The 14,886-nt window shown below is 40.3% G+C and overlaps 1 protein-coding gene across 1 annotated transcript in view; it reads right to left on the reverse strand.

Moving 5' to 3' along the window:
* Positions 1–703: 703 nt before the first annotated feature.
* Positions 704–14,886, reverse strand: part of DMGDH (dimethylglycine dehydrogenase) — a 65,821-nt gene continuing 51,638 nt past the window's right edge. The window contains exons 15-16 of the mRNA XM_027606860.2: positions 8,625–8,759; positions 704–2,303 (exon numbers count right to left, since the gene is read on the reverse strand). Of these exons, the coding sequence (XP_027462661.1) occupies positions 2,088–2,303; positions 8,625–8,759 (351 nt within the window). The 3' untranslated portion in view covers positions 704–2,087. The remainder of the gene's footprint in view (positions 2,304–8,624; positions 8,760–14,886) is intronic.

The following is a 14,886-nucleotide window of genomic DNA, read 5'->3' on the forward strand; positions in this document are numbered from 1 at the left end:
ATGGGTAGGACTTCTTTAATATTCATCTAAATGCTCTAGGATTTTTATTGATCTGTTCTAGTGTTATATTAATTAGAGGACATGAATTCAATGTTGTACTTTCATTATTGATTACTGTATCAAAAAACCTGGAATTGTCTGTGTTGCAGAAAAGGAATCCAGAGATGGTAAATAAGTATCTTAATGGTTATAGGACTACAGAGAGGCAGAGAATAAGAAATGGGATCTCCCAGGCAAAGGCTTTAACCAGCACCTAATAAGAGATAGTGGATATGGAGGGTTTTTTAATTGAGGTATAATTGATTTATAACACTGTATTAGTAAATATTCAATATTTATACACTGTGAAATGATCCCACCAGTCTAGTTACCAGCCATCACCATATAGTTATATTTTTTTCTTGTGATGAGAACTCTTAAGATTTACTCTCTTAACTTTGAAATATTCTGTACTATATTAGCTATATTCACCATGATACATATATCCCCAAGACATATTTATACCTGGAAGTTTGTACCTTTTTGACCCCCTTCATCCATTCTGCCCACCCACCAACAACCCTCCACTCTGGCAACCACCAATTTGTTCTCTGTATCTGAGTTTTGTAATGTTTGTTCATTTTCTTAGATTCTGCATATAAGTGAAATCATATGGTATTTTTCTTTTTCTAATTTCACCTAGTAGAATGCCCTCTAGTTCCACCCACATTGTCACAAACGGCAAGATTTTTGAATTCATGTTAAATACCCAGAGATGGAATTGCTGGATCAGACAACAGTTCTATTTTTACTTCTTTGAGGAACCTCCATACTGTTTTCCATAGTGGCTGCACCAAGATAATATTCTTGATAATTAGGAAATTATCAAGATTATCAAATTTTGTTACCAAGATTTCCCTCTGTTCTCATACAAAAAAGCTATACTAAAGAGAAATGAATGGCCTATTGGAGTTCTAATATATGAATGCTTTAATCAAACATTTTAAATGTATACTTGGCACCTTTGTAAAACAAGTTAGGAAATTATTTTACACTTCTGTAATTAGAATACATTTTATGTTTCACATTCAACTTTAATACCTAGGAAAGACTCAATAAATGTTTAACAAATGTGTATATAACAAATTATAAGTGATAAGCCACCTTTTACAAAAAGATTTGATTTGTTCAGTCAACTAAATTCAATTTTGAAAAATTTAGCAGGAATTATTTCTAAATACATCTTTTTTCTTGCTGTACACAGTGCTAAGGGCAATCCTGTCAGCTCTTAAGCTCGTTTGACCTGCTTTGTCAAATGCTTTGCAAAAGGATATTCAGAACAGCACATGTGATGTCAACTTTCATTAATTCTTTCCCAAAGAGAGGTGTTCAGTATTCAAACTGTGTTTTTACTGGCACAATCTATGTTTCAGCTTCATTTCAGAAAGGTCTATAAGCACTGCTTCCTTTGGAAGACTATTCTTTTTTGCAATTACTCTAAAACAACCTTTGAAAGGACAATTATGATGTCCCATAATACCGCTTGCAGGGAATTCATTAAGAAAATAAGTACTTCAAAAAAAGAAAAGTATTTCAGAGAATTGAATAAAAATTTATGTATCAATATTAAATTTTACTATTTTCATTGTAGATATATTATAAAAAATTAAAACTATCCCTTATTCAACTACTGTTTCCCAATGAAACAAATCCATCAATAGTACTACTTTAGTTTTTATGTAAAACAATTCATTTTCAGGTACAAAAACCATAAGCATATATTCCTAAAATTATACAATGTCCTCTAATTCAGTTATAATAGTGATTGTATATTAGTGAACACCTAAATGTTTTGCTGAGTTTTACAAACCATATAGGTTAATAAAAACATTCATTTCAAATGTCTTCGTTTGAAAGAACGTAAATCACTAATCCATTATTCTCTCTTGCTGAGGAAAGAATTGAGAAAGGTTTTATTAAGATCATAAATCTAGATTTTGAGGATTTTGAACTGAATTCTTGGTTTCTTGTATTCTCCCAAAGATCAGTTATGATGTTTGGCAGAGTCACAGAGCTAACATAATTCAGTTGCCTGCTGAAGGTGTTTTTCAAATTTCATGCTTTCCACTTTTCTTCTGAAGCCGGTTTCTGGTTGGTTCCGTCAACACCAAGGGTTCCTGTATGACGCTTGCCAGGTAATTTTTGCCCAATAGCTCAACTTCCACCTGTTGTCCTACTTTACTTAGCTCTACAGGGACATAGGCAAATGCCAGACTCTTCTGGATGCTGTAACTGTAGCTTCCAGATGTCGTGTTGCCAACCACCTGAAAAACAAGAGCCATCAATCCTCAGCACCTTGGCCACAATTTTGTGCTCCTTCTCTCCAGATTTAGGTAGGTTCAACTTACAACCTGAAAGTCTTAGGGATTACTGTCTGTGGGGCTAACACTAGGAAGAAAACTTTACTTTTGAGAAGAGTAGGCTTGCAAATTATGAAAAATAATTCTCAAAATACCTATCAACAGCCTCGAACTTCTCAGTTTTAAATCACACCTAGTTTTTTTTAATAGCTGGCACTATTTGGCTCACTTTCATGCCAAGAGATCTGATAGGAGGAAGACTCAAATGTTTTCATTTTAAACTTTAGAAAAGACTTCTCTTCCATCATCCAACTAGCATGGCAATAATAAGTACAAGGGGGAAAAAATTCTAAAAATCCAACTGCAAATGTAGTCAACTGTTCCTGTTTGGATTGAGGACATGGCTTGCCTAAAGAGTGCTGAATTAAACTACTGATCTATCAATAGTCAATGTGAAGCAAACATTTGCTTCACCCTCCCTAGATCTACCATGTACAAAACATTTTGCTGGGCATTCTAGAGCATGAATGAGGTTTGGTTCCTACCCTCAGGAGCTTCCAGCCTCGTTGAGGAATTAACATAGAGGTACAAGAAAACAGAACCGAGAAGCCAAGGAAGTAACCATCATCAAACAGGATTTGTTCTCCATTTGGAAGGGGGGTGGAATCAAGTAGGTGGAAAAGGAGGAGGAAACTTTCCACGATGAGCAGGGACATGGAGTCAGGCATGAGCAATCAACATTAGGGAGGATAAAATGGAGTCACACGGGATGGCAAACCAGAGAAAAGTACTGAGCAAAGAAACAAAACGCAGGAGATGAAAACAAAGGCTTCACTCTGCAAAAAATAAATAAATAAATAAATAAATAATAACAATAATAATCTAATCAGGCTTGTTATAAAGATAAGAGGAAGGGTCCTGGGATCGAGTCCCGCGTCGGGCTCCCTTCTCCTTGGGAGGCTACTTCTCCCTCTGCTTCTCTCTCTCTTTCTGTCTTTCATGAATAAATAAATAAAATCTTAAAAAAAAAAAAAAGAGGATGAGTCAAAACCAGATCTATAGGAAAAGATGAAAGAGAAACAGTAAAATGGAAAAAAAAAAGGTGATAGAAAATGTCAGGTTAGGGCGCCTGGGTGGCTCAGTCATTAAGCACCTGCCTTCGGCTCAGGTCATGATCCTGGGGTCCTGGGATTGAGCCCCGCATTGGGCTCCCTGCTTCTCCCTCTTCCACTCCCCCTGCTTGTGTTCCCTCTCTCACTATGTCTCTGTCAAATAAATAAAATCTTTAAAAAAAAAAAAAAGAAAGAAAGAAAATGTCAGGTTAAAACACCATATTTAAAAATTGTAAAAGGAAGACAACAAAAGCAAAATATGATATATAGCCCTACTCAGAATGGCTTCTCCTGGCTCCACAACATTGCACTAATCCTTAGCAAAGCACTTGTAGCTGGTGCTCAAAAATATTCATGGCCAGGAACCAGCCTGCTGATCCTTCAGCTGCCTCAGCAAAGAGTCCACTACAGTCAACAGTCTTATTACAACATTTTTCATCTTTAAGATGCCGACACATTTATGACATTAAATACAGACTCTTGGCTCTATAGCCCCAGTTTGTAATTATCTCGTTGAAACCCCAAATCAGAAGCTCTCCGTATCATTTCTGAACTGATTATGGGGAGAACTGGCTGATTAAAAGAATAAAAAACATGAATGTATTCATTAGTAAAAGCTTCTTTGGCAGATTAACTGCCAAGGTGTTGCTGAGAGAATGCATATGCTTTAAAATGGTTTTTCCTTCTTTTTTCTTTTTTTTTAAAGATTTTATTTATTTGAGAGAGAGAGAAGGAGAGAGTGCGCAAGCGGGGGCAGCAGAGGGAGAGGGAGAGAAGGAGGTTCCCCGCTGAGCAGGGAGTCCGACACTGGGATGAATCCGGGGATTCTGGGATCACGACCTGAACTGAATGAAGGCAGACGCTTAACCACCTGAGCCACTCTGGTGCCCCTAAAATGGTTTTTTTTTCCTTTAGATCATTGTTAAGTAATATAAGGCAGGGATTTGGGTCGGGAAGGTTGGAGTTTTAATCACAGCTTTTGGAAGACTTTCTTGGTAACCTTGGTTTCACTCCCTAGTCTGTGAACCTGAGGTCACAGGAGAGGTAACCTGATTTGCTTGGGCAAGAGGCCACAGCAAGGCTCTTGGCTAAATCCCCTAACTCACTGGGTCAAAAACCTACCATCCCTCTTGAGAGATTGTGTGAACCACTTCCCCAGGCCTTCCCATCTCTTAAAATCCCAGCAGTTATTCATCTTGCAGTTACTGCTGCATGAGTAATGTAAAGAAATAGCATATTTATTGTCCGAGTGCTATTTTTAATGTACTTGTTGAATGTGTTGCTTTCTGCTAGATTACTTTCGTTTCTCCTCTAATTTTTTTTAAAAGATTTTATTTATTTATTTGAGAGAGAGAGAATGAGAGAGAGCACAAGAGGGAAGAGGGTCAGAGGGAGAAGCAGACTCCCCGCTGAGCAGGGAGCCCGACGCGGGACTCGATCCTGGGACTCCAGGATCATGACCTGAGCCGAAGGCAGTCGCTTAACCAACTGAGCCGCCCAGGCGCCCTGTGCCTTTGTTTTTAAATAATAAAAAAAGACTGCTTTCTCAACTCTCCAAACTTCATTTCTACAAAACATCTTTTTTTGGTAACTATAAAATATTTTTAATCAAGCTTGATGAATAAAATACACATGGCCATAATCAAGATTCTGGTCAAAATTAACCTATGACTGGGGCACCTGACTGGCTCAGTGGGTAGAGCATGCAACTCTTGATCTCGGGGTTCTAAGTTCAAGCCCCATGCTGGGTATAGAGATTACTTAAAAATAAAATCTTTAAAAAAATTTTTTTTTAATTAAAAAAAATAACATGACTAAGATAAGTGATGAGACTAATTCTTTTGGATGCCTTACAAATGGACTCTTCCAGCTATTTTCAGAAAAATATTTAGCAATGGCAACATAATTGGGAAGAAAAAAACAGGATTACTTAACTTGGAAGGACAACATTCATCCTAATGCATAAAGAATCTCATTACTATACAAGTCTGCAGTTGCTGAAGAGACAATCGCTTTAACCAGTTGCTAAGATTAGTGAAACTACTTACATTAGTTGCCTACATCCTTTATACAAAACACCTTCTTGAAAACTTCCCAACAGGGGTGCCTGGATGGTACAGTCGGTTAAGCATCCGACTTTTGGTTTCGGCTCAGGTCATGATCTCAGGGTCATAGGGTCAAGCTCCCTGTCGAGCTCCACGCTCAGCATGGAGTCTGCTTGAGATCTCTCTCTCTCCCTCTCCCTCTGCCCCTCCTGTTCATGCTGTCTAATAAATAAAATCTTTTTTAAAAAGAAAATAAAAAAATAAAACTTCCCAACAAAGCTGCTTTTATAACAGAGCCCTTTTCATACCCACCCTTATGCCTTGATTTTTAAAAATTAAGCCATATTTAAAATCATAATCCCTCCTAGCTTCACTGCCCATCTCTCAATCGGACTTTCCTTTTCCTCAGGGCACTCAGCGCCCTCAGAAGTGCCATTTAGTGAGTATGTTCACTGGCTAGCTCTCTCTCCCCTGGAATATCAGATCCATGGAGGCACAGAAGCTCATCTGTTTTGTTCACTGCCACGTCCCCAGTGCCTAGCGTATCTCTACCACGTAGACAGATCTGTTGCATAACAAATTTGTACCTTATAAATTCATACCTTATCCCTGGCAGTGAGAATATTTGCAAGAATAGAATACCAAATACCAGGGGCAGTACAAGTCCCACCGAAGTCAGGAAATAGGAGCAAAAACTATTTCCTATCATTCCAGAGTATAAAGAGGATCCAGAAGATTCATTTGCATGGTGAGAAGGTGACCCTACTGAGCATCAAAGAGCAGACAAGCAGGTATCAGGAAATTCAAGGGTTATTTTTAAAGCCAACTACAACTGGATTAACAGCTCTGTAAGCAGATGGTATCTGGGAGGAAAGATGAAAAATATAGCAGGTAAAGTCAGTGCACTGATACAGAAAAGGAAATAAAATTCAAAAATGGAACTCGGGTTTTCAGCTCAACCCTCCCAGCTTTGAGATATAGTTGACATGTAATGTTGTGTAAGTTTAAGATACAAGTTTCCAGGATTTTAAACTTGAATTTGGGTGTCAGGTTTATACTATGTTCATCAGGGTTGGTGTGGGTTTGCATACAGAACATGATAGCATAGGGGCGCCTGCGTGGCTCAGTTGGTTAAGCGTTGGACTCTTGATTTCGGCTCAGGCTGTGACTCGGGGTCTTGAGATTGAGCCCTGTGTCAGGCTCCACACTCAGAGGGAAGTCTGTTTGGGGATTCTCTCTCTCCCTCTGACCCTGCCTGCTCCTTTCCCCCTGCCTTGCACACTCTCATTCTCTCTCTCTCAAAAAAAAAAAAAAAGAAAGAAAGAAAGAAAGAAAAGAAAGAAAAAAGAAAGAAAGAACACAACAGCATCATCAGTCATTCCATGGCCAAAACAGAAAGCCAGTGCAGGGGCTGGTGTGGACCGTATTAGAAAGCTAGCTGAGAACAAGTGAAAAAATGAGAAACAGAAGAAAGAGGAGGTGGGGGAAATTTGATGACTAGGGAAAAAGTTAGAGGTGCAAAGAACCTAAGACATGATCTCATCATTTTGTAGATGAGAAAATGGAGGCCCAGAGAGGCTAAGATCAGGTCAAGCGAAGCAGCTAGCTAATGGCAGAGGTGATTATCATTGGCAATCCTGGGCAAATGTGAAGTGTGAGGAAAAGCCTATTAAGAAAAGAGGTCTGAACCAGACATTTAGAACCGAGAGGATGAGACAGTGAGGTAAGAGGCTCAGAGAGAATGAACTCAGCACAATTAAGGGTAAAGTGTTTAAGAAAGAGCTCGAAATCTGAGAAGAGTCTCTTAGCTTCATAGGGTCTAATAATATCCACCTGCTTCTGGGACGTAGGACAACTGTGGGTCTTTAAGTGCTGAAGAGAATACAGTGAGACATGAGCAGAGACAGAGAGGACAGCAAACTGGAGTATTCAGCGTGGCTTAGAAGGCAGGGTAAGCAATGCAAAGTCCACCTATACCCGGGTCAGAAATTGGTTCTGTCCATCACTAGCTGTGCAACCTCAAGCAAGTTACTTCACTTCTCTGAACCCCCAAGCCTCATCTCTAAAATGGGATGACCATACCTATCTGGGAGGGGTGTTGTAAAATTAAATGAGTGCATAAGAATTATCCAGCACGTAGTAGAAACTGTGTACATGTTAGTTGTACATCAAATGGATCCATGCCTCAGCCCACATGGCCATTTCTTTAGTAATCCAGAGACTGAGATTTGATGCCACTGGCTTTCTCCCCCTCCAGTGCTCTTTTTCTTACTGAAGAGAACAGGGAAATGAAAACAAGGATCAAGGAGGCATGAGAAAAAACCCATGGACCCAAATCTCTGAGTCTTTGGGTATTGGCCAAGCAGACCTTGTTCAACAGGGAACAACTGTTGCAATGAGCCTTGATAGCCATGTGTTCACCCCCTAGTCTAAGGGGAGAGTACCCCATCTGCCTGCTAACCCCAGCCAAACCCCAGCAAAATCATAAACCAAACTTGGTCTTACAAAGAGTTGTAAAAAGTCAAAGACATGAAGTTCTACTGGTAAATTATCTGGTTTTACTGAATGCCAACAGAATAAACATTCCCAAATGGGAAGAAGGCACATTTACCTTTTCTGAAGAACTAAATGGTTTCTACCTTTCACTTTACTTTCTAAGGCTCTACCCTCTGTTGTCATGGAGATTTTCACTTGGAATTTTTTTTCTGCAGGTGTGCTAAGGTTAGAATTACTTCCTTCTCTAAGATCCCTTAGAAGCTAAACTAGAATGCCAGAATTTTTTTTTTTTTTTATAAAATCCATCTCTTACATTCAAAGATAGGGACTTGGTGAGCAAGTAGATCATTTGAGCCTCTAAATTTTACCTTCCTCATTGTCCATTGTAAGTCCTTTGTTTTACTTTCTTTAATCAAAGCATAGAGAAGTTGATGTTTTAGAAAATTTTCCTTTCAGTTAACTGATTTCTGTTTCTTGAATGTCAGCTCAGAAATCAAAGTGTATCACCCAACCAATAGATAAATAAATAGCAAAAAACAAAACAAAACCAAACCTAAAAAACACTCTATAAGGAAACAGAGACAAGGAAAAAAGCTGCAGTGGCCCCTGGCCATGAGGTCCTCAGCACTCACCTTGCCATCATACCAGATGCTTTCATTTCCCTCCGGATCAACATCGTCCGTTGCCAAGGTGAGGCAGACCAGTCTCCGTTTCAGCCCCTTGGCTTTAATCTGTTTCAGTGCTTGCTTTCCTATGAAGTCTGCTGGCTGCAGGAATCCAAGATAATGATGATGAATGAATGCTCAGACACCGTGACAAGGTTAGAGATGCAAGCATTTAAATTTGTCTTTGCGATTTTCTCGCCAATTACACATCAAAAAAAAAAAAAAATACAGACTGGATCAAACATCTAGACAAATATTTCTTAGTCCTCAAATGACAGTATCAGCCACCTTTTCCTTCAGAATAGGTTAGACTTAAGGGTAATAACTTGTGATAACAATTTTACCAGAACCACCTAGGCAGAAAAACAGAAGGCATGCTATTGCGATGGTGGATTATGAAAGCGACCCTTGGATCTAATGGCTCTGGACAGCATTCCTGGATGGTAGTGACCAAAGTACTACTCAATTTCTACCTAGAGTAAGCCTCTTTCAAGAAGGAAATTCATGGTTTTGAAATGTGATGTCAAAACACCCCCGAAATATTCCACTTTTTTTTCCTTCTTTAGAATAGTGATCCAAGAAATGTGTCAACTGTTGGATTGCACTCAGTTCATTCAGGAATGTATTAACTGTTCTATGTCTGAGACATCATGCTAGGCCCTGTGTGGGTTACAAAGTTAGCTGTACATTTTGATCAAAGAACTTATCCTCTAACACTACGCTTTTCAACCTTGTTTTTCCTCCTTCTATCCAACACATGATGGATGACGTTCCTCTTCCTAATGTGTTCCCCTGGGCACACTCAGGGTTATTCCCAATGTAACACAAGGGAGAGTGACATTGCTCTAGGGATAACCTTGAGTCCATGCTTGTTTTTTTTTTTTTAAAAAAAAAGTAGGAATCATGCAAACTTCAGGACTGCTATATTTATTAGTCTTCACCTACAACAAACAGGTGAGTGAGGACTCCTCAGGGGAGACACTTAGCTAATAAAGGAGAAAGAGTTCTACCTAACCAGCATGCCAAGGACATGGGGTAAGTGTGAGAAACTAGTCAGAGGCCAAGCGCAGTCAGAGTGGAAGGAGAGAAGGCTGACCCCGGAGGGGTGTGGCCTAAGGCTTCTACATAAGGGAGCCAAACAAGCATCTCTGATCTTACCGGGGAAATGGGGGATCTTTGATATACAAATTACATCTCTACAAAGGAGATTTAATTAGAGGTTACAGTGTGAGGGGGGAAATTCTCAAAAGAGTTCTCCTGAAAGAAGAAAGGCAACTTTAATTTCCTCATTGGCCAAAGAAGAAAGGAAACAGTATCTCATGCCAAAAATGTCCTCTGCCACCAACATTTAGGATTTACACAGCTCCTTCTGCACACAAAACATTTAGGGTTGGGTGCAGTAAGTCCCCTTAACCTCTCAGTGAAACGGTGGGAAGGGTCCTCACATACCCTCTACCTGACACCTCCCAGTTCACTCTTCTATGGTTCGGACCTTCTATGTGAAGTATGATTTCTATAGATATTGCAACTTGAAATTGCTGACCCTCACAGGAAACTGAAAGTTTTCCATTGGCCAAGATTAAAATAATTGTAAAATGAAAGTCCGATTACCTTCCCCAGTGTAATCCAGATGGTGAGAACCAACTATAAAACTTTATTATGAAGCCAAATAAAAATTCAAAGACAGCTGGACCCGATGTTATTTAAGACAGGACTGCTGGGGAAAAAAACAAAACCACCAACCCACAGAAAAACCTGATTCATTTGAATTCGTATGTAGAATAAATTCATGATAACAGAAGTCTTAAGAAACTGTCACAGCATTCCAACAGGTCTCAAGGGTTAACTGGCTTCAAGCTTATGCACTCCTCGCTTGCCAACTTAAGTCCCTTAGTCTGTAGCCTTACTAACTACTTTTCTTGAGATCTGCAGACCACTGGCCTTGAGGAGGGAAGGACCAGACTTTCCCAGAAGACCTGACCACATTCGTAAACAGCTACCGCTGATGCCAGCAAGTCTGTTCAGGGTCATGTCAATGTACAACTAACCACCTGGGCACCCGCTTCCCTTGTCCCCACCCAAGTCCCTCACTTTCCCCTTTAAACCCTCTGCCTTTGCCAACACAGGAAGATGGGCTTTGGGACGTTAGTCCTAAAGAAAGCAGGCACCTTCATTTCCCACCACCTCTTCTCTCTCTAGTATTGACTTTCCAGTGGCAAGCAGCCATACCTGAGTTCGGAACCAGTTCTAATAACAAAACCAAAGTTCATTATAGTTAAAACATTTCTAAATACAGAAAGAACTTTAAGAACAAATTTTTCTATCTTTTTAAAAGACAACTTGATATCGTGGATAAATGGTGACAAGGGATGCTCTTTGGAGTTCTTGTCTATGTAGAAATCAATGTAAAAATGAAAAAAAAAAGTCTTACACTTCGTGTGGAAAAGCATCTTACAACAATACTGAGCAGCCAGTGGGCTAGTTTGTGTGATTTGGGGAGTGCCAGGAGATCCTAAGTAGTTTCCTTATCTCCTGTAATGGAATCTGATCTTCCCTGTTAGGGAGTCATTTAGATCTTGAAGGTTTTGGGTCTTCCTGAGTCCGTATTAGAGAGTTTTCTTTCAATTATTTACTCAACTGTTGTTATGCCCCTGCTGTGTTCAGGAACTGTGTTTGGCAAGAGGCATTCAGAGACAGAGTATGTTCTTGTGGCTTCTAGGAGGCCCCTGAGGAGATGTGACTCCTTCCCTCCACATCACAACATGCCCAGTCCTGAACCACTTAGGCCAATGTCTGCTACACCTGTGGCAAAAGCTGGCCACAGCCAAAGCTTTCAGAAATGGGTCCCTTCATGGGGCGCCTGGGTGGCACAGTTGGCTGAGCATCCAACTCTTGATTTCGGCTGGGGTCATGATCTCAGGGTCCTGAGTTCGAGCCCCATGTCAGGCTCCATCCATGCTCTTCTCAGAGTTGGCTTGGGATTCCCTTTCTCTCTCCCTCGCTCTCTGCCCCTCCCCCCCACCGCTCACTCACACTCGCTTGCTTGTTCTAATAAATACATCTTAAAATTAAAAAGAAAGAAAGAAATGGATCCCTCCAGAAGAAACCAGCTTGACCATGATGCCATCAAGTTCCCCCTGCCCACGAGTCAGCCATGAAGAAAACAGAAGACAGCACACTTGTGTTCACTGTAGATGTCTAGAACAATAAGCACCAGATCAAACAGGCTGTGAAGAAGCTCTAGGACACTGATGTGACCAAGGTCAATGCCCTGGTCAGGCCTGATAGAAGGCATATGTTCAATTGGCTCCTGACTATGATGCTTTGGATGTTGCCAACAAAATTGGGATCATCTAAAATGAGTCCATCTGGCTAAATGTAAGTTTTTTCACCCATTAAAAAAAAAAGAACGAACGAACGAACTGGGTCCCTTTGGGATGCTAGACAAGAGCTACCCAAGCATGTGTGGTGGAGTAAGAGGGACTAGATGTGCTAGAAGGGGGGCGGGGGCGGCTAACTCCACCTTTGCCAAAACCACAATTTAACCCAAGTCTAAGCAGGAGCATAAGATGTCAGCAAATCACAAGGAATAGGAAAAGTGGGGGAGGACCTCAGAAAACTTCCTTTAGAAGAGAAAAATTAATAAATTCAGGGAAAATAAATATGAAGTACTATTTACAATCTATGAGGCACTTGCTATGTGCCCAACACTCTGCTGAGGGATAAACATTCATGACCTCCTTTAATGCTCATGACATTGCTAGGAGAGAAGTAATTCTATGCCCACTTTATGGAAGAGAAAGCCCCAACCAAGTTAAGGGTCTTTCCCGAGGCTTAGTTACATGGAGACCAAGTCACCACCTTTAGATTTTATCTGTACATTTTTTAAAGTGACTATACCTAGAGTCTATCATTGCAGGGCATAGCTTATGTAAATACTCTACGGAACGGTTCTTTTAAATTATTTCTGGGTCCTGAGACTGTTTTGAATGATGTTCACTGCACAGTATTTTTGTACTACAAAAGAGGATTTGAAAACACTCTGAAAGTTACTATTAATAAAATCTGACATCTGTATCTGCATATCCCTGAATTAGGAAGTGATCTGGTTAGCAATATTGCCCTCAGACATGAATGAAAATAGACTAACAACAACAAAAACCTAATTAAAAGTTAGGAACACATACTTAAAACACCATTAAAAGGTAATAACAGTCGCCCCTGGAGACCATTCTCCCTTCCCAAGCTAACCTTGCGCCTGACATGGAAAGACTTAAAGTGGGGCAATGCCATTGCATTCTCCTTTACTTGGTTTTTCTTCCAAGATTGTAGATTTTACTCTATTACATAGATTTTAATTATGAATGAGAGAAGAAAAATATGTCTGAAGTGCTGTGATTAAAATTGGTGCTATCAGGATGACCTGTGAACGGAAATATATTTAATGAGTCACTGTCAAATTAACTGTATAATAGCTGTTAATATATTTGAGAAACATACATTTCTGGGGCACTGAGACTATAGCTCAAAAATAGTCTTGGCTTATGTTCTTTTTTTTTAAGATAAGCTTTTATTTATTTTAAAGATTTTTATTTATTTATTTGAGAGAGAGAGAATGAGAGACAGAGAGCATGAGAGGGAAGAGGGTCAGAGGGAGAAGCAGACTCCCTGCTGAGCAGGGAGCCCGATGCGGGACTCGATCCCGGGACTCCAGGATCATGACCTGAGCCGAAGGCAGTCGCTTAACCAACTGAGCCACCCAGGTGCCCCTGGCTTATGTTTTTTATTAATTTTAAAAAGCAGTAAGAGTCATTAAAATAGCTATCTGTAATATATTCTAAATATAACATCCACAAAGATGATAAATTAAGATTTTACGTGAAATATAATTACTCATCTTATTAGTTCTATTAAAAGCACCTGGGTGGCTCAGTTGGTTGAGTCTCCGACTCTTGGCTTTAGCTCAGATAGTGATCTTGGGGTCGTGGGATCAAGCCCCATGTTGGGCTCCCCACTTGGTGGGGGGGTGTGCTTGGGATTCTCCCTCTCCCCTTATTCTTTCTCCCCCTCTCTCTAAACAAACAAATCTTGGCAGGGGAAGCTACTCTATTACCCCAAAGCACATGGGAATGAAATAAATTAAACCGGTATATTTTTGGTTGTGGTTCTTAGGTCCATGGAGAGTTTGCAGATGTGTAGCTAAAGTTGAATTTAACAGAAGTAGTGGTAAAGTACAGTATCAGTATCAGTATCCACTGATACGGAGAGTCAGGGCAGTGGGTTCTCACAGACCAGGAGGGACATTATAAAAACCTAGTTCGGGACCTTTCTATACCATTTATTTGGAATCAAAACCTATCAGAAAATTCAAGGAAATCATCAGTTTCATTTAATTGTCCAAAAGCCTTTTAACCTAATTATCAAAAGTTTCCAAAGACATAAATAAGACAATCAGTGTAACATCCTGGATCCCAGGAAAGTCCCCTTAGAAACCAGGTACAGCACCAGTGGGAGAATCGTGTTCCTGTGCTGACAGGTGTGGGGAGAGCTGGAGAGACCAGCTAGACGCCTATCACTGTAAGTGGCAGAGTGGAGATGGAAATCCAGGTGACACACTTCTGCCACTTGTCCCCCCGGTACTTTACTGAAACGTTTATCTTTAATTTTTTTAAAGATTTGAGAGAGAGAGAGAGAGTGTGCAGTGGGAGGCAGAGGAAGATTGGAGATAGAGTCTCAAGCCGACTCCCCACTGAGTGCAGAGCCCAGTGCAGGGCTCAATCTCACAACCCTGAGGATGATGACCTGAGCCGAAATCAAGAGTCGGATGCTTAACCAATGGAGCCACCCAGGTGCCCCAAATCATTTCTTATTTTAAATGGGACTCAGAGATAATTTAAAAACAGGCCTGATAGGAATGCCTCTGTCAAGCATGTGGCCATTACTAAGCTGCAGTGTGTGTAAATCTTAACTTTCTTCAGTTGATGAATATCAGGCACGTCCATGCTTGTCTCACACTCAAACTGATAAAGCCATACAGGGGTTCATTCATCTATGGGTGAATCAAGTGACCCACCACCCCATCCAGGCAGAGTAGACGACCATTCATTTCAACTTCACATCATTAGGATCACAGCTTTTAAGCAGGCAGGAAGCTTAAGGGTCTCGCCTGGGGTGATGAAGTGAGTTTAGCACCAAACTTTGAACTCAGGCTTCTCAACTCTCCCTTCCT

This window comes from Zalophus californianus, chromosome 5, assembly GCF_009762305.2.
Source record: "Zalophus californianus isolate mZalCal1 chromosome 5, mZalCal1.pri.v2, whole genome shotgun sequence".
NCBI lineage: Eukaryota > Metazoa > Chordata > Mammalia > Carnivora > Otariidae > Zalophus > Zalophus californianus.